Source organism: Erythrolamprus reginae, chromosome 4, assembly GCF_031021105.1.
Source record: "Erythrolamprus reginae isolate rEryReg1 chromosome 4, rEryReg1.hap1, whole genome shotgun sequence".
Classification (NCBI taxonomy): domain Eukaryota; kingdom Metazoa; phylum Chordata; class Lepidosauria; order Squamata; family Dipsadidae; genus Erythrolamprus; species Erythrolamprus reginae.
In genome coordinates, this window is record NC_091953.1 from 136,670,784 (window position 1) to 136,695,221 (window position 24,438).

At 42.0% G+C, this 24,438-nt stretch overlaps 1 protein-coding gene across 2 annotated transcripts in view; it reads left to right on the forward strand.

Annotated features, from left to right (window-relative positions):
• The window catches only part of AKAP11 (A-kinase anchoring protein 11), a 51,813-nt gene extending 47,043 nt beyond the window's left edge, over positions 1-4,770 (forward strand). The window contains exon 13 of one of the 2 annotated variants that reach the window (XM_070751387.1): positions 1,936-4,770. In XM_070751387.1, the coding sequence (XP_070607488.1) occupies positions 1,936-2,085 (150 nt within the window). In that variant the 3' untranslated portion in view covers positions 2,086-4,770. The remainder of the gene's footprint in view (positions 1-1,935) is intronic. The other variant, XM_070751388.1, reaches the window with a different exon arrangement.
• The last annotated feature ends 19,668 nt before the right edge of the window (positions 4,771-24,438 follow it).

Below are 24,438 nucleotides of genomic sequence, written 5' to 3' on the forward strand. Positions count from 1 at the left end.
AGGGAACACTGTATACATATTTACAAAAAAGAAAAGAAAAGAAAAAAAAGTTTATATATTTGCATTACAGCATTACATAGAAACATAGAAACAGAAGATTGATGGCAGAAAAAGACCTCGTGGTCCATCTAGTCTGCCCTTATACTATCTCCTGTATTTTATCTTAGGATGGATCTATGTTTATCCCAGGCATGTTTAAATTCAGTGACTGTGGATTTACTGTGTATCCCTCACATGTGTTTTTATTCAAACTACTTCACAGCCTCTGAGCAGGAAAGCGTTTGAACTTCACAACTTTGGCTTGTCGTTGGAAAGTTTGATTTTTTGCCTTGTGGATCTTTACGCTTCCTTAAATGTGCCACTTTGGAGTCAGTGGTTTCCACTGAAAATAAAGTAAACTCACCAAAGAAACCACACTTTATGTCATGGAAGGATGGAAAGAGAGATATTTTCATATTCATCCGAACAATTGTCAAATGCCAGTTTATTTGGTATAAAAAAAATTATTTTCTCCAGCATAAAATAAAACAATATACAGTTACAAACACAACAACATTGCTTACAATCAATCGTATATAAAACTTTTATTTTCTTGTTACTCACTCAGTGGAGGCTCTTATCTCTCTTCATCTAAAAAATTCTATGAATTGTATACGACATTATCAATTCTTAAAGCTCTAAATAAATATTTTTTTCTCCCTCTTAATATAAAAAGTTGCATTACATCAATGTGAACATCAATAAAATTGCTTTTATATAAATTTTTAATACTATATCATATAACTAATAAAAATTCTATATGTATCTATAAGAAAAGAAACATCTCATAATACATCCCATACTCTATAATAAAGTAAAGTTCTATCTAGCTTCTAAAATTTAAATCAAATTTAAATCAAATTCTCATGTTTCAGTTTTTCCCAAGATTAGCCAATTATTAGTACATACATATCTCTTAACTTTTTATCCAGTCATAAAATTTCCCCCAAATTTCCCCAAGTCTGCCAGTTTATTCAGAACTGTTACCAGTTAATTGATTTGTGCACAGAATCTTTTTTTTTTAGCACAATTTTTTTTTTAACAAAAAATCATGGTCATTGAAACTCTTGGGGATATCTTTCTGAAAACCAGGTTTGAGGAAGTGAAAACCAGGTTTTGAGGATACCCAAATATATGAGAGTGAAGTTTCGTTCTCCGAGCTTAGATACAGATTAACGGAGTTGGAAGGGACCTTGTAGATCATCTAGTCCAACCCCCTCATCCCAAAACAGGAGACCCTACACCCGTGATGGTGAAGGTGTGCCACAGGTGGCATGCTGAGCCATATCGGAGGGCATGCGCTGGGCAGCTGATTTTCGGCCTTGGGGAAGGACGTTTTGCCCTGTGGACACTTCAGGAAAACTTCCCAGAAGCTCCGGAGTGCAAAAAAACAGCCCAACAGACAAACCGGAAGTTTAGAAAACACACTTCCCGTTTGCCCGTTGTGCTGTTGTTTTGCACTTTGGAGGGTTCAGGGAAGCTTCCTGAAGCCCCGGAGTGCAATATAACCCCAGCACAAACCATACATAAAACGAAACGGTCCAGGGAATCAATTTCCCCATGCCTGACGACAGAGGTGGGTTTTAAGGAGTTTGCAAAAGGAGGCAAGGAGGGTGGGGGCAATCCTAATCTCCGGGGGGAATTGATTCCAGAGGGTCGGGGCCGCCACAGAGAAGGCTCTTCCTCTGGGTCCTGCCAGGCAACACTGTTTCGTCGACAGGACCTGGAGAAGGCCAGCTCTGTGGGACCTAACCGGTCACTGTCTCTATGACTAGGATTCGTGTGGCAGAAGGCCGTCTCGGAGAGATAATAAATAAGTAAATAAATAAAATATGGAATGCCAAAAATCAGCTGGGTTTCTTAATTGTCCCCCATTTGTTTTTTTCCCTCTTCTAGCTTTCAAAGACCTTGCAGGAGAAAGGCACGCGAGTGGGGGACCTTTTCCAGGCGGTTCTGAAGTACTGCGAAGCTCTGGAGAAGACTACCGATGGGGACAGAGCCCTGGAAAGCCAAACCCTCTTTGGGTGGCTTCAGGAGAACGTCTGAACGTGACCTGGAACAGTTTCTCCTTGAATTCAAAACAAGAGAGGGAAATTTGTGCTAACTAGCGAATGTAACATAATTTGCGGGGCGAGGAGCATTAAGCCGGAAGTAAATATTAAGCATACTGTACTGTCAAAGTGGCTTTGTGAAACTTTGTGTGCTTTTAATCCTGTGTGCGTTTGCGTGTGTGATCTGAATGAAGGTCACCACTTGTTGTGGTCCTTATCGGTCTGCAACTGTTTTGGCTTTCTATCTTTGAGCGAGGATGCCTGCCCAACTAGGACAAAGGAACGACGTTATCATCTCAATTTAGGTCCAGTGTTTTGTGTCTCTTGTCTTTGTCAGGTTTACTCACTCATTTCTTTGCTGCTTCTACAGACTTCAACCCAGTTCTGCGGAGGAAGCTGAAGAGAGGACCAGATTACATCAGAATTGGGGTAAAGGAAAGGGTCAGGATCAAAAAAGTAGAATTTATTACTTGCACCAATCCAAAACAAAACAAATTCTTCATTTCCAATGGAAGGCTGTAATTCTCAATATCAAGAACATGGATTTAATTTGTTGTATTTCTATTCTGCCCAACTCCCCAAAGGACTCTGGGCGACTTACAACAGGGCGTAGAAAATACATTTAGAAGCATTCGTCAAAGATTTAAAAACAGTTTTTTTAAAAAAATATCACATACAAGCATATCATTCAGACCTGAGCTCGCAATTACGAGATCAACGGCCCCAAGCCTTCCGGGAAATGGTATATTTGTGTTCTCCATCACTATAATACTTCAATGCATCCAAATGTTAGATAGCAAAATATTACACTCCCTGCAGAATATATTTTTTTCATCCATTTGGTAAAATATCTCTCCATAAAACAAAACCACAGGAAAAAAGAATAGAATAGGCCACTAGCCAAAAGGTTGAGTCCTCCGGTCATCCTACTTCTGGGTCATACAGTGATGTCAGGAAACACATTTAATGTTGTGTCCTCAAAAACATTGTCCCCAAACCAATATCATATGTTTATAGGTCTTTTTCTATTCTTTATTCAATTGCAACGAGGTAGAAAAGAGTCATTGGCATAAAATAGTGATTTAATCAACTTGAAGATGTGTTGACTTCAACTCCCACCAAAGCTAGCTGGGGAATTCTGGGAGTTGAAGTCCACGTATCTTACAGTGGTTAAGGCTGACAAACGATGGCATAAGACAGTGGTCTCCAACCTTGGCAACTTCAAGACTTGTGGGCTTCAATTCCCAGAGTTCCTCAGCCAGCTTTGCTTTGAATCCTGGGAGTTGAAGTCCACAAGTCTTAAAGTGGTCAAGGTTGGAGACCCCCTGGCATAAGACATATCAGCATTACATAATTGCTTCTGAGAAATGATCCCAGATCCAGGAGATCCCTCCCTCTTGTGGTATGGATCACATTGAACTAACTTGTACTGGAGGGAGTAGAAAAGAGGAAGGGACGTCTTCCAGAGGTCATATCACTGCATCATTCATGGAGAGGAAGCCCAATATCACTGCATCATTCATGGAGAGGAAGCCCAATATCACTGCATCATTCATGGAGAGGAAGCCCAATATCACTGCATCATTCATGGAGAGGAAGCCCAATATCACTGCATCATTCATGGAGAGGAAGCCCAACATTTCAAGCTAGAGAACGCTGCCGTGGAGTTATTGGTGCTCTTTAGAAAACAGCCAATTTCTCTTTTGGCTTTTAGTAAGGGTGAAAATGAGGGTGGCACGGGGCGCCTTGCACAGCCAACTTGGCTATGGTCAACCACCATGGCTAATGTACCAGAGGAGAACCTGCCAAGGGACAAGTCAACAATTCAATGTAATTATTTAAAATAATTTAAAAACTAATTTTAATTTTTGTTGCTCATTTTATTTTATTGTTTTTGTTGTTTGTTTATTTGTTTATACTGTTTCTTTTATTTTGTCCCTCCTCCGACATCCTTTCTTTAATGATTGTATTAATTGTTCAATATTAATCCAACTCTTGGGAGTTGGCCATGGCGAATTGTCCTAACACCCAAGTGAGGATGCTGCAAGGCAGCCGAAGCCCATGCACTAATAAAATAAATAAATTAAACCTCTCTGGTCAACGGAGAAGAAGGGAGTAGGAAGGTAGAAGGTATTTCTGAAGATTAGAGAGATCTTCCAAGATTCTTCACAGAGATTGGTAGTTGCAGTAGAGGGGGATCCAAACGGATTCCAGACGCAGAAAGAGGTTGAACGATGTGCCCTATTCCAGCCCTAACAGCAGGCTCGAAAGTTGATGGTTGAAGTTGTGAGACCCTCGTGTGTTGTGGTCAGCAAGCCTGGGATGGCTTGGTTCTGTCTTTCCTTACTTGATTACTACAGAATGTGGAATTTACCTGTCCTTCCAGGAATATCAAAATACAGTTCTTGAGTGCTGTTGTTTGCATTGTTATACACGTTTCAGATTTCCTCTGTTCAGAAGGCTGTCTTGTTTAGGAATTGTATCATATTCTGAATGGCTCTTAGGTGTGTTGGAATGTGTGAATGCAACGAATGGAAGCCAACGTGAAGATTTTTCCACTGTGATGATGACAGTTGGTGGTTAGAAAAAAGGGCGCAATTAGATATCAAGATGTGAATTTCAAGTTGCACTAAAGTTGTTGTTTGAACAGTAACCTTAAAATAAACTGTATATAAGCAGACATTGGTGTGGTTTAAAATTTGTCTCTTCGGGACAAAGGGAGGCGGCTTAGAGGGGAATTCCTGCTCTTTCCTAAACTGATTGCAAAATAATTTGGGAAGGCTGCAGATGCAATGAAATGTAAGTATTAAATGTAAGTATTTCTATAATGTTATTTAACAGTATTAGCCTAGTGTTATGAATTCTTGCTTTTAAGAAGTCTCGTAATCATGCCATGCAGAATTTAGAGATTCCAAATATTTAGTCTTGTCTTTCTGCCTGCCTGCCTGCCTGCCTGCCTGCCTGCCTGCCTGCCTGCCTGCCTGCCTGCCTGCCTGCCTGCCTGCCTGCCTGCCTGCCTGCCTGCCTGCCTGCCTGCCTGCCTGCCTGCCTGCCTGCCTATCTATCTATCTATCTATCTATCTATCTATCTATCTATCTATCTATCTATCTATCTATCTATCTATCTACCAACTTACCTACCTATCTCTGTCTGTCTGTCCGTCTGTCCATCCATCCATCTCTATTTCTGTCTTTGTCTATTTAGAGATTCCAAATATTTAGTCTTCTCTTTCTGCCTGCCTGCCTGCCTGCCTGCCTACCTACCTACCTATCATCTCTAATTTTCTCTCATCTGTCTGTTATCCCTATTATCTACCCCCTCTCCTCTCATCTCTACCATCTCCCTTCCTCCTTCTCTCTCTCTCTCTCACTGTATTTGCGAGATTCTTTCAACAAATTACAGTAATTAAGAGCAAAACAATCTGTAATGTAAGATATCCAAAGTAGGATTAAAACCACTAAAAATTAGAACAATAAGCATCAAGAAACATCTAATTTTTGGATAGGCTAAAAGCAAATGCTGTTGCAATGGTGAAAACTCAAAACTAAAGTTTTATTCATACAAGGCAGGGATGGCGAAACGTTTTTGGTCCGCCTGCCAAAAGGTTCGCGTGTGGTTGTGCTAGCATTTGTGTATGTGCCCACTCCCCTTCCCTCCCCCCGATGTATGCACACATCCCTGCGCTGCTCCCCCCACATGCCCACAATTCCCTCATCCCCGCACATGCGCACAGGCCTCAGTGAAGCCTGGGACGTAAAAAAAGGGCCAAGCGGCCAAACAGGAAGCTCAAAAAAGTGCACTTCCGGTTTGCCGTTGAGCTGGTTTTTTACACTCTGGAAAGTTCAAGGAATTCAATTCAATTTTCAATTCAATTCAATTTATTAGATTTGTATGCCGTCCCTCTCCGAAGCTTCCTGAAGTCCCAGAGTGCAAAAAACAGCACTTCTGGTTTGCCGTTGTGCTGTTTTTTACACTTTGGAAGGTTCAGGGAAACAGCGCAACGGGCAAACCAGAAGTGCGTTTTCCAAACTTCCGGTTTGTCCATTAGGTAGGATATTTGCACTCCGGGCCTTTAGGGAAGCTTCCCTGAAATGTCCAGAGGGTGAAACGGCCTTTCCCAAGGCTCAAAATCAGCTGACATAGGGCAACGTCTTGCGCGGCCTCCGATATTGCTCCGCGCGCAACCTGTGGCATGCGTGGCATAGGTCCTCCAGCAGGGATATAAAGGGAAAAGAAAATATTAATGAACCAGCAAGCTGAGATATTCTGCTGTTCTACGCGTTTCTAAGGTTTTATATCCCAAATGAATATTGTTGGGTTCCTTCCCACCCTTTTCGTCAAAATCTGCCTGGCCCTACTTCTAAACGTCTTCGGCAAATGAAGATGTGTTTGCTCAGAGCAAGATCAATAATCAAGTGTCTATTTCTGGATCCAGATCAAAGGCACTTGTCTTAATAAGCACGAAGCACAGTAACCGTTTGGCTGGATCTCGGCCCAGTCCCATAAAATTCAACCTCCTGTTTCTAAGAGTCAGCCAGAACCTCTGCAGAAGGTTAAAAATCTACGCTCTTTCGTCCGAGTTATCTGACAGGAGAGTAACGTGGGGGGGGGGGAGTGCTTTTTAGGAGTCCAGAATATTTTCCCAATATCTCTCTGACACAGAGCTGCTGTAACAAAAAGGAAAGTTAGAAAAGTTTAAATGTCAATGAAGAAATGCAATGTTTGGAAATTATTTTTGCTGGAACTCTTGTAGCTGGAGTAGAAATCATGGACATATTCTTTGGGTTTGCATCAGCTGAATCTTGTCAGGGTGAAAATAATGCATTGGTCATTTGCATTTTTTAAGTTTTACAGACTGTTGCATGTGTAAAATTAATGTAGAAGATTTTTAAAATCAATTTGAACAGTAAGCAGTAGCATATAAATTTAACTAATGAATGGATAGATGGATGGATGATAGATGAATGATAGATAGATAGATGATAGACAGACAGACAGACAGACAGACAGACAGAAAGAAAGAAAGAAAGAAAGAAAGAAAGAACATAGGTGGGTGAGTGGATAGGTGGATAGACAGATAATTTAGATGTATGGATGATTGATTGATTGATTGATTGATGGGTACAGATGATAGATGGAATGTTGGTGGCTGGGTGGATGGGTAGTTAAAATGATTGATAATGTGGATGGATGGATATGGAGGGATGAGTGGGTAGATAGTTGGATGGATGGAGATAGATAGATAGATAGATAGATAGATAGATAGATAGATAGATAGATAGATAGATAGATAGATAGATAAAATATAGCAATAGCATTTAGACATATACAGCTTCATAGTGCTTTTATAGTGATGGCGAACCTATGGCACGGGTGCCACAGGTGGCACATAGAGCCATATCTGCTGGCACGCGAGCCGTTGCCCTAGCTCAGTTCCAATGTGCATGTGTGTGCCAGCCAGCTGACTTGTGGCTCACGTAGAGGTTCTTGGAGGGTGTTTTTGGCTTCCAGGGGGTGTGGGAGGGCGTTTTTACCCTCCTCTGGCTCCAGGGAAACTTTGGAGCCTGGAGGGAACAAAATATGAGCCTACTGGGTCCACCAAAAGTTTGGAAACAGGCCGTTTTTGACCTCCAGAGGGCTTCCGGGGGGGGGGGGGCGGGAGAAGCTGTTTTCACCCTCCTCAGGCACCCCAAAAAAAAGGTTTACCATCACTGGCCTAGGATCTACCTTCCACCAGGAGCAGCTATTGGAGCCGAAGGTCTCAGAGGAACGTCACAACAGGATGTGCAACCAGATGCTTTTCTTTCTCACTGAAAACTTTTTGTGTGGGCTGCTCTGCGAGATTAGCAGGGTTCTGTCTAGTTTAAATAAATGCAAATATCGTTGTTTACTGCAGTCGATCGTGGTTTCACTGCCAAGATGGGAACAGAAATAGACAAGAGGTTGAATTAAGTGGTGAGAACTGTCAGTGGGCTGGAACATCTTGTTGGGGTCGAGTTCTTAAACTATTTACTAAGTCTGCATTACTATTACTACTAGTTTTTTCTCATCATTCCTATCACCCTTCTCCTCCCACTTAGGACTGTATGACTGCAACTTGTTGCTTGTATCCTTAAGATTTTTATTAATATTGATTGTTCCCTGGTTGCTTATTTGACCCCTGTGACAACCATTAAGTGTTGTCCCTCAAGATTCTTGACAAATGGATCTTTTTCTTTTACGTACACTGAGAGCATCTGCACCAAAGGCAAATTCCTTGTGTGTCCAATCACACTTGGCCAAGAAAGAATTCTGTTCTATTCTATTCCAGTTAGTTAGTGGCAGGCTCAGTTTTTTTGTCCGAAAAAGAAGATGCTGCATTTATATTTGCTGAAGATCCAGAGTTGCTCTAATGTCTTTGAGAAATCCAAAGCTGATAATTGCACATGTGCAAAAGTTCGCTTGATTTGAGCCTAGAATACAATTAGCTGAATGACAGAATATTTTCTAACGTGGAACTTGTTTTATCAATGGCTTGATAATAAGCGGTAGAGATTAGAAATTGGATAAATATTATTAGGTGTAAGCAAATTTACCCAGACAATACATTGCTCACAAAGCACTTATTCATGTAAAAAAAAAATGTATAAATATTACGGAATATTTTCTAACATGGAACTTGTTTTATCAATCGCTTGATAATAAGCAATGGAGATTAGAAATTGGATAAATATTATTAGGTGTAAGCAAATTTACCCAGACAATACATTGCTCGCAAAGCACTTATTCATGTAAAAGAAAAATGTATAAATAAACTTAAAAATTTTTTGGGGGGAGGGACTGAATTAAGTTGTAATTAAATTGTCTCTTTCACTTGGGCCCAAATGCTGAATTGGCATCTCTTAACAGTAAATTTTCTGTGGAAATTTTTCCTTTCTTTTCTCTTTTTTCCTGTGTCTGCCCCTCCAAACCACACGGGGCCATCCCTTGTAGATTTTAAGTTTCTGCAGTAATAGCAATAACATTTAGACTTATATACTGCTTCACAGTGCTTTTACAGCCCTCTCTAAGCAGTTTACAGAATCAGCCTCCTGCCCCCAACAATCTGGGTCCTCATTTTACCCACCTGGGAACGATGGAAGGCTGAGTCATCCTTGAGCCAGTGGTGAGATTTGAACTGCTGAACTACAGTAATGACTTGGCCAACCAACATTTTTCAATATTTTTTAGGTTACTACCTCGTTCTTGAAACGAACCAGGGCTATGTGGTTCACCAAAACAGCTGCAGGATTCGCCCATTGAACACCAAAAGACATCAACGCAGTTGCATTTTGTCTAAGAAGCATCCGAAGCATGTTACCATCCAGATGTTCGGAGCCAGAATGGATGCTGGTGTCAATTAAGTAAAATCACAAAAGTATTCAACACCTCTATTTTATTCTATGATATATACCGTATTTTTGGGGTATAAGACGCACTGGAATATAAGACGCACCTTAGTTTTTGGGAAGGAAAATAGGGAAAATAAATTTACCAAGTATTCATCTGGCTAGCGTCCTTAGTCTGATCAGCTCCAGCACATTATTTTATCCCCTGGTTAAGGGCTTAATTTTTTAAAAAAATTCCGAGATTAGCAATGAAAGAGCTTGCAAGCCAGTAAGAGCTGGGAACGTCATTAGCACCTGGAAAGAAACAGTTGGAGCAAGTAGAACAATGGAAAAAACCCTGCAAAGACTTAGGGACTTGGAAAACATTCTTCTTTGCAGAGAGTAACAGTGAAACAGCTTGCAAGTGGGTAAAAGCTGGGAACATCGTTAGCACCCGATTAGTGCTGGAAAGAAACTTACTCAGAGCAACTTAGAGTGATGAAAAAAACCCTGCAAAAACTTAGGGCTTGGAAAACATTCTTTGCAGAGAGAAACAAGGTAAGAGCTGGGAAGATCGTTAGCTGCTAATTAGGGCTGGGGGGGGGGAGAAGCTACATTCAGAGTATAAGACGCACCCTAATTTTCAGCCTATTTTAGGGAGGAAAAAGGTGCATCTTATACACATAAAAATACGGTACAACCCCCCCCCCCCCCCCCCTTATTTACCACTTATTTACCACTTTGAAATCTTGGTGCGGCTCATACACTGCACCAATTGAAGCCCAAAAGTTTGGGGACCCCTCGTTTAGGGTCTTCTGCTGGAGCAGGGGGCTGGATTAGAAGACCTCCAAGGACCCTTCCCACTGTGTTATTCTATTCTGATACTGGATGTAGATATTTAGAAGGGTTTGGCAAGTGTAAAACCCACCGTACAGGTGTCTCACCGCCTGCTCTGCTTAGCTGTCATTGCACAGTTGGACTCACATTGACAATATGTCAACTCGGAGAGGGATAATTAGTCTTTGGCCAAGAGACTGTTACTCGGGAATAAAAGCACTTCTGTTTTCAAGGAACTTAAAATAAAATAAAATAAAATTCTTGCTTGCTTGGTCCCCCAGTCAGCCTTCTACAGATCCCGTTAACTAGACAGTGTTGCTTGGCGGGGCCTAGGGGAAGAGCCTTCTCTGTGGGGGCTCTCTCTGTCTCGCTGTGTCTTTCTGTCTCTCTCTCTCTATTTCTGTCTCTCTGTCTCTCTCTCTCCCTCTCTCTCTGTCTCTCTGTCTGTCTCTTTCTATCTGTGTGTGTATGTATGTCTCTCTCTCTCTATGTCTGTCATTGTCTCTCTGTCTCTATCTCTCTATCTCTCTGTCTCTCTCTCTGTGTCTCTGTCTCTGTGTCTCTCTCTCTATCTCTCTGTCTCTCTGTCCCTCTCTCTCTATGTCTGTCTCTCTGTCTCTGTCTGTCTGTCTCTCTCTGTGTCTCTGTCTCTCTCTCTGTCTGTCTGTCTCTCTCTGTGTGTGTCTCTGTCTCTCTCTCTGTCTCTCTCTGTCTCTGTGTCTCTGTGTCTCTCTCTATCTCTCTGTCTCTCTGTCCCTCTCTCTCTATGTCTGTCTCTCTGTCTCTGTCTGTCTGTCTCTCTCTGTGTCTCTGTCTCTCTCTCTGTCTGTCTGTCTCTCTCTGTGTGTGTCTCTGTCTCTCTCTCTGTCTCTCTCTGTCTCTGTGTCTCTGTGTCTCTCTCTATCTCTCTGTCTCTCTGTCCCTCTCTCTCTATGTCTGTCTCTCTGTCTCTGTCTGTCTCTCTGTCTGTCTCTCTGTCTCTCTGTCTGTCTCTGTGTCTCTCTCTTTATCTCCCTGTCTCTGTCTCTCTCTGTGTTGCCTGGAAAGATCTTGTGATTGTTGTCCACTTTGTGCCACTTGGTTCTTCTGGCAGCTTCCCAAGGAGTGAAGTCGCACTTCTTGTCCCTTGTTGAATTCTGTGGCCAATTCTTTTTCAGAACATTGAGTCTGCTTCCATGAAAAAAATAATTTTTTTCTTTCTATTTTTTCCCTCCCTCCCGCCCTCATTTCAAAAATCTTCCCTTTTTGAAGGATTTTGAAACAACATAAACAAACCCAGTTACCTAAAGGCATGCAAGGGAAATGCGCACATGTTGATAATTATGGGTTTGGGGTTCCACTTGATTCACTTCTGTGGTGAGCAGAATGCTTGTTTGTACCTAAGCTCAAGAGCGAAAAATGTAGACTAGCTCATGATTGTGTTTTTTAGAGTCACTGGTTGAACATCTGGGGAGGGAGAAGGAATTTTCTGGTACCACTGGAGTTTGAGGAGGAGGTGGCGATGACCAAGCAAATGACGAGGGTTGGTGAGACGAACGGCTTCCAAGTTCAAGTGGACTTGCTTCCAACAAGGGTCAAGGTCAACTCAACCCCCTTGAAATGAAACCAAGGAGTTTTATACCAGCCAGACCAGAAAGGTAGAAGAGGAATGAGTGATCTTTGTCAAAAGATGGATTTAATTTGTGTCTCTCCTTCTCCTCCCTTCAACCCTTCTCCTTTCTCCTTCCCCTTCCTCCATTCTCTTCCTGTATTCTCCCTCTTCTTCCTTCCTCCATCCCTTCTTCTCTCTCTCCTCCACCTTCCTTTATTCTGTTCCTCCATTCTCTTATTCTTCCACTTCCTCCTTCCTCCATCCCTTCTCCTTCTCCCTCTCCTACCTCTTTATCCATTCTCATCGTCCATTCTCTTCTTCCTCTTCCTGCTCCTTCATCTCACATTCTTCTCCCTCTCCTTCCACTTCCTCTTTCTCTTCCTCTTCCACATCCTCCTTCCTCCATCCCTTGTCCTCCTTCCCCTTTGTCCATTCTCTTCCTCCATTCTCTTCCTCTTCACTTCCTCCTTCCTCCATCCCTTCTCCTTCTCCCTCTCCTACCTCTTCATCCAGTCTCATCGTCCATTCTCTTCTTCCTCTTCCTGCTCCTTCTTCCATCCCACATTCTTCTCCCTCTCCTTCCCCTTCCTCTTTTCTCTTCCTCTTCCACAACCTCCTTCCTCCATCCCTTCTCCTCCTTCCCCTTTGTCCATTCTCTTCCTCCATTCTCTTACTCTTCCTCCTCCTTCCTCCATCTCTTGTCCTTCTCCCTCTCCTTCTCCTCTGTCCATTCTCTTCCTCTTCCTCCTTCCTCCATCTCTCCTTCTCCCTCTCCTTCCCCTTCCTCCTTTCTCTTCCTATTCCACATCCTCCTTCCTCCTTCCTCCATCCCTTCTCCTCCTTCCCCTTTGTCCATTCTCTTCCTCCATTCTCTTCCTCTTCCTCCTCCTTCCTCCATCTCTTGTCCTTATCCCTCTCCTTCCCCTTCCTCCTTTCTCTTCCTATTCCACATCCTCCTTCCTCCATCCCTTCTCCTCCTTCTCCTCTGTCCATTCTCTTCTTCCATTCTCTTCCTCCTTCCTCCATCCCTCCTTCTCCCTCTCCTTCCCCTTCCTCCAATCTCTTCCTCCATTCTCTTCTTCCTCCTCCTTTTTATTTAGAATAGAATAGAATTTTATTGTCCAAGTGTGATTGGACATGCAAGGAATTTGTCTTAGTGCAGATGCTCTCAGTGTACATACAGAAAAAGAGACATTTGTCAAGAATCATGACGTACAACACTTAACGATTGTCATAGCGGTCAAATAAGCAATGAAGAAACAATCAATATTAATCAATAGATAATAGAGTTCAGTGGAATAGAATAGAATAGAAATAAGGAATAGAATAGAATTCTTTATTGGCCAAGTGTAATTGGACACACGAGGAATTTGTCTTGGTGCAGATGCTCTCAGCGTACATAAAAGAAAAAGATACATTTGTTAAGAATCAGGAGGTACAACACAATGATTGTCATAGGGGTCAAATAAGCAATGAAGAAATAATCAATATTAATAAAAATCTTAGGATACAAGCAACAAGTTACAGTCATACAGTCCTAAGCGGGAGGAAAAGGGTGATAGGAATGATGAGAAAAACTAGTAGAATAGAAGTGCAGATTTAGTAGAAAGTCTGACAGTGTTGAGGGAATGATTTGTTTAGTAGAGTGATGGCGTTCAGGAAAAAAACTCTTCTTGTGTCTAGTTGTCTTGGTGTGCAGTGCTCTGTAACGACGTTTTGAGGGTAGGAGTTGAAACAGTTTGTGTCCAGGATGAGAGGGGTCAGTCAATATTTTCCCCACCCTCTTTTTGACTCGTGCAGTAAACTGGTCCTCAATGGAAGGCAGGTTGGCAGCAATTTAGAAGCCAGAATGGCAAATCTGATAAGGTCAGAGGTCCATAAAATACTTTTTGGACCAGCAAGAAGGGTTTTGAAGATGGGAACCAAAGCAGAAAATACCACCAACATTTGGTGGCCAAATGGCCAACTATAATAGACTTTTGATGAAGAGTATTGGAAATGTTTTAAGGGTAAGAACAGAAGAGACACCGCCCCTACTTTCCATTTTCATCTATATTTTTTGTTTTGTAAAAAATAACCACCACCACAAACCATGCAGTTGGGTTTGTGGCTCTTAATTGTTCAAAGTAGCACCGGCTATGCAGAAAAAGAGAAGAGCCAAAAGCACCAGCTTAGAGATGGAAGACCTTCAATGATGTTGTGAAGGCAACCATCTAAATATTTCAAAAATAATGATTCGTCCATGGATGGAGCAATTTGGGACTTTTCGGCAGATGGGATGAGTGGGGACTTTCCTAAAGTGGAAAAAAGAGTAAAAATTATGTAACTGACAATTTAGACCCCCTTCTTGGTTTCCTCGAAGAGATGCGTCAACCTCCTTAAACGGCAGGATTTTAGATGGCAAACAGATTGAAGACTTGAGGAGAAATATTTCTCTCCAGCTGGGAAAGGAAATCCTTCCGATAAATCATCTTTGAGCAATTTGGATGATCAAAGGCCTGGAGATGACGTGAGAACATTTTACTGAAAGAGTAGTAGATCCTTGGAACAAACTCCCAGCGGACGTGGTAGATAAATCCACAGTAATTGAATGTAAACATGCCTGGGATAAACATAGATCCATTGTAAGATAAAATACAGGAAATAGTATAAGGGCAGACTAGATGGACCGTGAAGTCTTTTTTTCTGCCGTCAATCTTCTATGTTTCTATGTTTCTAACTAGCAAGAACATATATTTTTTTTAAATCCATGCAATTCTTTATTTTACATATTTTAAAAAATCCAAACTGCTGTGCGCCAATGCCTATAAAATATTTAAGTATTTCGATATAAAACAATGGAGATTGAATCCAAATATTCTTTATTTCGTGGGGCCAAGAATTTGGGATCTAAACCTTAATGAAAACATATCATTATGATAAATAAAATGTAGAATTCTTGACTTAAAGCCTTTACTGCTTCCCATTTACAGGTTAGAACTTTGTATTGAAGTAAAAGAGAAACTTTGAAGGGAAAAGGTGGTTTCATTAAAATGATCGCCATTAATTACAACCAGAAGGAACCCAAGCAGATTAAAGGGATACGATCTGATTAAGATGTATAAAACTAATTGAGTAATTAATTGTGCATGGAAATCCTGATATTGCAAGGTGATTAACAATGGCGCGATTAAGCACTTGAAAAATCTTTTCGTCTGGCTAGACATTGAAGTCATAAAAGTCTGTAGAACAGCGTTCCCCTTTCTCTCAAGTCGCTAAAATTCAGCGTTATCTTAGCAAAATCTGGGCCAGCTACACTTTGGGCTCCATGGTACATTTTGGGATTGATATGGGGGCTAGAATAGAATATAATATAATTCTTTCTTGGCCAGGTGTGATTGAACACAAAAGGAATTTGTCTTTGGTGCAGATGCTCTCAGTGTACATTAAATAAAATATACATTTGTCAAAAATAGAATAGAATAGAGAATTGAATAGAATAGAATAGAGAATTGAATAGAATAGAGAATAGAATAGATGAATAGAATAGAATATGTTATGTTAAAGAGTTAAATAAGGTTCAGGAGGGAAGTGTTTTTAATAGGAAAGTGAACACAAGAACAAGGGGACACAATCTGAAGTTAGCTGGGGGAAAGATCAAAAGCAACATGAGAAAATATTATTTTACTGAAAGAGTAGTAGATCCTTGGAACAAACTTCCAGCAGAAGTGGTTGATAAATCTACAGTAACTGGATTTAAACATGCCTGGGATAAACATATATCCATTGTAAGATAAAACACAGGAAATAGTATATGGGCAGACTAGATGGACCATGAGGTCTTTTTCTGCCATCAGTCTTCTATGTTTCTATGTTTCTATGAATAGAATAGAATAGGGAATAGAACAGAATAGAATAGAATTCTCTATTGGCCAAGTGTGATTGGACCCACAAGGAATTTGTCTTTGGTGCAGATGCTCTCAGTGTACATAAAAGTAAAAATACATTTCTCATGTATCATGAGATGCAACACTTAATGATTGTCATGGGGTCAAATAAGCAATGAGGAAAAAATCAATATTAATAAAAAGGATATAAGCAACAAGTTACAGTCATAAGTGGAAATGGGTGTTAGGAATGATGGGAAAAAACTCGTAGTAATAGTAGACTACTACTAGCCCTTCACTGGGTGTTGCCAATTAGCCTGCAGCTCTACTCTCGAGGAGACCTCCTCCTGCGTAGCCCCTCTTGCCTTTTAACAGCCCTGCGTGACCTAGCACCTAGGTTTCTCCTCTTCTGCATTACTCATGTGCCCATCCTCACTTTTAGAGTCAGGTGCACAGGTGCACAGGCCAATGGTGCTGCACCACAACCACCTCTTGGTCCTCAGGATCCATGACCAACTGCTCAGGACATGAATGGGCCACAACACTTCCTTCCTTCCTTCCTTCCTTCCTTCCTTCCTTCCTTCCTTCCTTCCTTCCTTCCTACCTTCCTTCCTTCCTACCTTCCTTCCTTCCTTCCTTCCTCCCTTCCTTTCCTCCCTCCCTCTTTGTCTCCCTCTCTTCCTTTCCCATCAAATTCCATAATTCCTCCCTTCCTTTCCCATCAAATTCCTTCTTTCCTTCCTTCCCCTGTTCCTTCTTCCCTCCCTCCCTCCTTTTTTTGCCAAGATTTAACTTTATGCTTGTTAATATTTATGTTATGTTCTGTTAATCCAAATAACTCAACTCTTTATTTTCAGATCTAAGCATTCCAGAAAGCGGATATTGGATAAGATAATCGTCTCATTTGCAATTTTTTTTTAAATTTCCACTGAGTCATCAGAAATGTCCAGAGTCTACCACACCTTGGGGCTTTGCTCATCCAAACCAGAGAGGGCTGCATTAAATCCTGTTTATTTAATTTAGTGGTGTTGGCAAAATTGCTTCAAATTGGACAGATAGTTTTTTAAAAAAAAGAAAAAGGAACCTTTGATCCCCTGCGAGAAACGTTCTATTGAAAAAAATATCCCCTCCTTTATCTGACTTCCAAGACTTACAGTACTTTCCACGCCACCGTAATTTGCTTGATTGAGAACATATGCAAAGGTGACCCACAATAGCACCCTTTCCTGGATCCGTGTTTTTTATTTATTATTATTATTATTATTATTATTATTATTATTATTATTATTATTATTATTATTTGTGGTTAGCTCTGGCCTAGCTCCTGCCCCAAGGACTGTGGGTGTGGGGGAGACACCCACATGCTGCAGGCCTGTTTTGCCCCCGGTGGAATCTGATGATGAAGGCTCCTCTGACCAAGAAGACATGAGTGACAGGGAGGAGGAGAGTGTGGCAGACAGCTCAGAAAGAGATCAATTATCTAGCTCCTCCTTGGATTCAGAACAAGAGTTAATGATACAGCCACACATGCGGAGAGCGATGCATAGGCAACAACAACTGAGAGATTATTATCAAAGAAAATGAGGCCACCTGTGGTTGGGTGGGGCTGTGGTCATTAGTGAGGCTGCTATAAAGAGCAGCCTGTGGGTTTGGCCATTGTGGAGGATTATCTGATCCTTGTGTTTTACTGACTTTGACTTTTTGTGTGCTGATTTTTCCCTGCTTTGAAACTAAACCAGAGCAAAGTGTGTTTCACTTTGTGAAAGAAGGATTTTGAATTGCCTCACAGCTGCAAGCTAAGTATCACAGGACTGATAAGGGACTTGTATAAATTACCAGTTTGTTTGGAGATGAGTGCTCTTTGCTATACCAAAAGAGGGCTTAGTTTAAGTGAATTTTCATTATAAAGAACATTGTTTTGAATTTTCAAACGTGTGTGTGTCTGAAATTTGTACCTGTGAATTTTTGGGAGGATTCTACCAGAGAGCCAGACAGAACATTATTATTATTATCATTATTATTATTATTATTATTATTATTATTATTATTATTATTATTATTATTTAGATTTGTATGCCGCCCCTCTCTGCAGACTCGGGGTGGCACACAACAATAATAAAACAATGTACAGAGAATAAATCTAATATTTAAAAATCCAAACCCCCATTATTTAAAAGAACATACAACACAAACATACCATACACAAAACTATATAGGCCCAGGGGATATGTCTCAATTCCCCCATGCCTGATGGCAGAAGTGCGTTTTAAGGAGTTTGAGAAAGACAAGGAGGGTGGGGGCAATCCTAATCTCCGGGGGGAGCTGGTTCCAGAGGGTCGGGGCCGCCACAGAGAAGGCTCTTCCCCTGGGTCCCGCCAGATGACATTGTTTAGTTGACGGGACCCGGAGAGGGCCAACTCTGTGGGACCTAACCAGTCGCTGTCTCTATGACCACTCAAGTGTTAAATTGAACCCGAAGCATATACCTACATCCATTGGGGTTACATTAGAACAGGGATGTCAAACTCAACTTCTGTTCCATCTTGCCAAGAACGTAACACAACATTCAGTTTGTAAGCACTTATTTAATTCAAACACCTCACTAATAAACCTCTTAGCAGTGAATATGCACACATCACTCTACAAGCAGTCTTTTTTTTGGAAAGCAACCAGCCACTAATTAATCTTCGTTAATAAATGGTATCGGTTCAAAGTGTTTTAAAGCCAAGAAGAGCAATTAGGTCTTGATATCTTACGTAGCTTCAGAGAGTTGGAAAAAGGCCTAGAACAGAAGCCTTTCAGACACTATGATCAGGCAAACCTTGTTCTCTGCAGCTTGTTAGCTGCCTCTGCTGCCCTTAAGTAGACTAGGGGAGTGGCCGACTAGTCCCCAAGTCTTACTCCCGAGGAGACCTCCTCTAGAGTAACCACTCCTGCCTCTTGGCAGTTCTGTAGGCTTGTGCATGAAATGAAATGTTGTGGGGGGTCGTGCTTGAGGGGGAGGATTGGACTAGTTGAACTCCGATCAAGCAGGAGTCGCTACACCATTTCAGACAAATGGCTGACCAATCTCCCCTTGAAAGTCCCAAGTGTTGGAGCTGTCACAACCTCCACAGGCAACTTCTGTTCCACTGGTGGATCGCTCTCACCGTCAGAAAGTTCCTCCTTATTTCCAGGTTGAATCTCTCCTTGGTCAGCTTCCATCCGTTGTTCCTTGTGTGGCCTTCTGATGCTTTGGAAAAGAGCCTGACCCCCTCCTCTCTGTGGGAGCCCCTCAAGTTTTGGAAGGCTGCCATCATATCTCCCCTGGTCCTTCTCTTTGCTAGACAACCCGTGCTCAGTTCCTTCAACCGCTCTTTACGGTCTCCAGTCCCCTAACTATCCTGGTTGCTCTCCTTGGCACTTTCTCCAGAGTTTCAATGTCCTTTTTGTAGTATCAAATCGATCAAATTAATAAGTTGATTCTCCAAACATATCTGCAGCTGGAAAACAGAATTTCAAAATTTGCAATGAAACGCCCCTTTGGCTAACTTCTTCAAAAAAGTAATTACTGGGTCCTTCGAGAATTATGCATACCAATATTCTTTAAAATAAATAAGAAAACCCAGTTTAAAATGCTCCGTACGGTTATTTCCTTGCAAACCATCAAATTTCTCTCCAATCTTTCAGTCTTTTTGGCATATCATTTCTGGCTTCTAAACTTTTTTTTTCTTACCAAGCTGGCCACCAGCAATTTCATCCTGGTTTCTATTTCACATCCACGAGCAGAACAGCTCGTCCCCCTCCCGGTTAAGGTGGGGGGTGGTAATTAAAAGTTGCAGCAGAGAAATGATAGAGAACGGTCTGGACAATGAAAGGCTCCTTATGTAATCCCAATCTAACTTGCGATTGTTGACTTAGGCGGCAGCTGGTGCGTCCACGCTGCAAACGGATTCCTGAAATGTCTGTTCCATGTGTCGTAGCAGTGGCCCAAATTTCGGGAAGGCTGACCACGACGTGAGTGGTTTCACAAAGACCTCAGGGCACCAAGTGGGCTGGAAGAAGTTGAACAAACAAACTTGGGTGTAGAAACGTGGTCCTTGGCAACCAGTTGATGATGGTCCCTGAAGTTAAGGGTGGTCTCTCCTCTTTCTCTCTCTCTTCTGCTCTCCTCTATTTCTTTTTCTCTCCCCCTCTCTCTGCTTCTCTCTTCTCTGTTCTCTCTCTGTTCTCACCTGTCTTCTCTCTCCCTTCTTTCTTCTCTTTCTCACTCTCCCTCTTCACTTCACTCTGCTTCTCTCTTCTCTTTCTCCCCTTTCTGTCTCCTCTATCCTCTCTTCTTTCTCCCCTCCTCTCCTTTCTCTCTCGCTCTTTTCTTCTTTCTACTTTCTCCTCTCTCTTCTCTCTCCTCTCTTCCCTCTTCTCTTTCGCTCCTTGCTCCTCTTTTCTCCTCTGCCTCCCTCCTCTCTCTTCTCTTCTCCATCTCCTCTGTTCCCTTCTTTCTTCTTCTGTGCTCTCTTTCTTTCTCCCCTTTCTCCTCCCTTCTCTCTCTCTCCTCTTTCTCTTTCTCCCTCTTCCCTCTCCCCGTCTCTCTCAATCTCCTCTTTTTGCAACTCCCTCTTCTTTTTCCCCTTCTTTCTCCTCTTCTGCATTTTCACTTGCTCCTCTCTTCTCCCCTCTCTTCTCCCTTCTCTCTCCTCTCTCTTTCTTCCCTCTCCTCTCTCTCCTCTCCCTTCCCTCTCCCTTCCCTCTCCTCTTTTCTCAATTCTCTCCTCTTTTTCCCCTTCTTTCTCCTCTCTTCTCCCTTTTCTCTTGCTCCTCGCTCCTCTCTTCTCCCCTCTCCCCTCCCTTCTCTCTCCTCTTTCTCTTTTTCTCTCTTCCCTCTCTCCTTTCTCTTCTCTCCTCTCTCTTCTATCTCCTCTCTTCTCCCTTCCTCTCGCCCCTCTTTTCTCCTCTCTCTCCTCCCTCTTTCTCTGTCTCCCCTCTCCCCCCTCTCCTCTCTCTTCACTGCTGCTGTCAACTTAGTAAACCTGTTGTTGAGTGAATCTGACTTCCCCACTGACATTGCTTGTCAGAAAGTCACAAGGGGAGCATCCTTGCATGAGACCTGGCTTCCTGTGCATGGACAGAAGCTGAATCTCGCACTGACATGTGAGCGCTCACCCACCAGACGCGCCCATGCCAGTCACCAGGAGCGCCAGTGATGGAGAACCCTTGCCTGGTTGTCAGTCCATGATTTCCTGTATTTTCTGGAAACATGTTTTAGGACTCTGTCCAGAATGGTTGGGTTGGCAATATATTGGCTGCAGGTGTTGCAGACTGCCACAAGAGGGAGCTAGAGTTTATAGCTTATTATTCTGAGTCACTCTCTGTTTCTCTTTGTCTGGGCTACTCACTGTTAGGTTTCCTCTGCATTTTCTCTGCAATCTCTCTGTACTGTAGTCATGTATTATAGCTAAAATGTGTTTAGGCTCAATATTTTTGTTTGCCGATTTTGACAAAGAGAACTGGTAATAAAGACTTTGTATTTAATAATATTTGGATTGTTATTCTGACCTATGTGTACGACTTTAGACTTTTTATAGGAATATGTTATTTCCCAAAATAAACTTTAATTTAACTTAATGCGAGTGTCGCCTAGAAAGTAATGCACCACATTTTTTTTCTCCTACAGTAAGGGTACGAATGCAAAATTTTAGATATACATTATTTGAATTGTCAGGAGCGCGTGTATAAATTTTGTATTTCTTCAGACAGATAGCATAGCTGCAGAGGTGTTTCGAAATGGCGTATGTAAGTGATGTATGTTACAAACAGCGTATCGTCATTGAATTTCTCACTGCGAAGAAAGAAACTGTTGGGAACATTCACAAACATTTGTGTACAGTTGATGGAGAATCTGCAATCAACAGAAATACGGTTAGTCACTGGGCACAGAGGGTGAGGCCATTAGAAGATGGTTCAGCAAAGCTTCAAGATTTGCAGCGTTCAGGGCGGACAGCCACGCTGTCACACCTGACAAGACGCAGCTTGTTGATGTGCTCATTTGCGAAGAAAGACGCATAATGACTCAGCAGTTGGCACTGAAACTGTCAATCAGCAAAGGAAGGGTGGATGCAACAATCCGTGCTCTCGTTTATCTGTGTGTGGCTGAGTAGTTATGTTGCAGTATAGCATAATGTTAGAATAGGATTATATCATAAATATATATATATCTGGACCTCTAGCATAAAAATACTCTGCTTACCCTGAATCTATTATAAGCCAGGATAGGACGGCGCTAACTTGCCTAGTCTGTATTCCTGGTAATTACTGGTGAAGGGAAACAAAAGGGCTCAATAAACATCTCACTAATAAACAAAGTTTACATCACTCCAGACAGGATGTTATACGATCAAAGGGGGAGATTTACATTGCTTGAAGCATACACAGGACGAGAGGGTGATTAAGGAAGATTAGTTGTGATAAGGCAGAAGGCTTCAGAGAAATTAGGTGTGAGAAACATTTGCTCTAGGAAGAGTTTCTAGGAAATTGGTTTGTGATATCTGTGGGAAAAGGAAGAACTCAAAGACATGTTTGAAGTTATGTTATTTTTGTGTATCACTTGACATGTATGTGTAATTATCCCCATTTCCTTATGTTCCCAAATAAAAAGAAGTACATGGCTCTATACCGTGTCACTTCACCCAGAGAGAAAATGTGTCCAAGTCTTCTTTCTAGGATTCACGTTCGTGAGTGATCCCACACAGCTGGGTTGCACTTAGTCCCATTGAAGACATTGTCTTCATCAGGGACTTTGGCAGCATCCACATAGTTATTCACAACTAATCTCAATCTCAATTTTTCTCTGTGTGCACTACCTTGGTAAACAAGGATTACCCTGCTCATACATTAGCAACAGTCATAGCTAAGTCCAATTGAGAGTAAGGCAACATTCAGACCTGTGCTCATTTCTACTATAGTAGTACCTCTACTTACGAACTTAATTTTTCTGTGACCAGGTTCTTAAGTGGAAAAGTTGTAAGACGAAGCAATTTTTCCCAGAGGAATCAATGTAAAAGCAAATAATGTGTGCGATTGGGGAAATCCTGGGAGAAAACAGGAGGACCTATTTCCTTCCAGAAGATTCCTAGAGAGGCCCCACAGAGGCTTCTCTCTGCATTTCCACCTGTTTCCTCCCAGAAGATTCCTAGAGAGGCCCCACAGAGCCTTCTCTCTGCATTTTCCACCCGTTTCCTCCCAGAAGATTCCTAGAGAGGCCCCACAGAGCCTTCTCTCTGCATTTTCTACCCGTTTCCTCCCAGAAGATTCCTAGAGAGGCCCCACAGAGGCTTCTCCCCACTTTTTATGGCCCTGTTTCCTCCCAAGAGATTCCTAGAGAGGCCCCATGGAGGCTTCTCCCTGCCTTTTCCAGTTACAGTTTCGGAGGCTCAGGTTTGTAAGTGGAAAATGGTTCTTGAGAAGAGGCAAAAAAATCTTGAACACCCGGTTCTTATCTAGAAAAGTTCGTAAGTAGAGGCATTTGTAGGTAGAGGTACCACTCTATTTCTATGAAAACCCAGTTTTACAATTGTAGTTCTTCTTATATTTTAAAATAGAAAGCAATAGTTTTTAGAGAATTTTTGCATTTGCCGTACCGTCCATCCCACTTCCTGGATTAACTCCAGATGTAGAAAATGTGTATGCAAGGAAAATAATAATAATAATACTCAGGCTGTAATACAATCAGTTGTCATAATACTGGATTGTTTGCTTAATGATGGTTTTCTCCAGCCTTCCCCAGGCCACAATGTGGTCGGTGTTTTTTCTCTGTTGAGGATATTTCCATCGGAAAGAGATCTTGGTTCCCCTCGCAACCTTAAGTCCCAAGTCTGACTCTTCCATACGGAATTCAGGGCAACGGCTAAAAGTTAAAGACTCCCTGTCTGTCTGCTACACAAATGTAAACAATTACAATCCAGGAATATTATTGCCTAGAAACAGCGCACCACTTTCTATCCTAAATTTCCATGGCCGGCCAACCCACGCTCCTCCCGAATCATGATTTTTTGGAACTGGGGAAGGGCAAAGAAATCGGCACGGATAAATGTTTATTGTTGTAGGAGAACCAGCCAGACCAGGGTGAAGTCAATGTTTTGGGTCCTGGCAACTGCTGTAATTGGAAAATGTCTCCATCTTCTTTGGTGCTTCTTAGAAATGTAGACATCTCGGAAGAATGTCAAACTACCTCTAAAACTCAAATCCTACAGCATCTTAGCTTCCCTCCATAGTTGGATAACTGCGTTCCTATGAAGTTGTCAAAATAGGGAGCGCCACATCTAATCCTGTTCTGGTTAACAGTGGCGTCCCCCAAGGCAGCGTACTAGGACCAACACTCTTCATACGCTACATAAATGACCTTTGTGATCACATTACAAGCAACTGCGTTCACTTTGCCGACGATGTAAAACGTTTCAACACCACCGATAACACAGCCGCTCTCCAAAAAGACCTTGACTTTGTGTCTGAATGGTCAAACATCTGGCAACTCCAAATCTCAACCAAAAAAATGTTCTGTCCTACACATTGGCAAAAAGAAATCAGAACACCCAATACAAGATGAATAAACAAGACCTTGCAGACAACCCTCACTTTGTAAAAGACCTTGGAATATTCTCCTCTCCTCTCCTCTCCTCTCATCTCCTCCACTCCACTCCACTCCACTCCATTCTATATTCCTTTTCTGTTC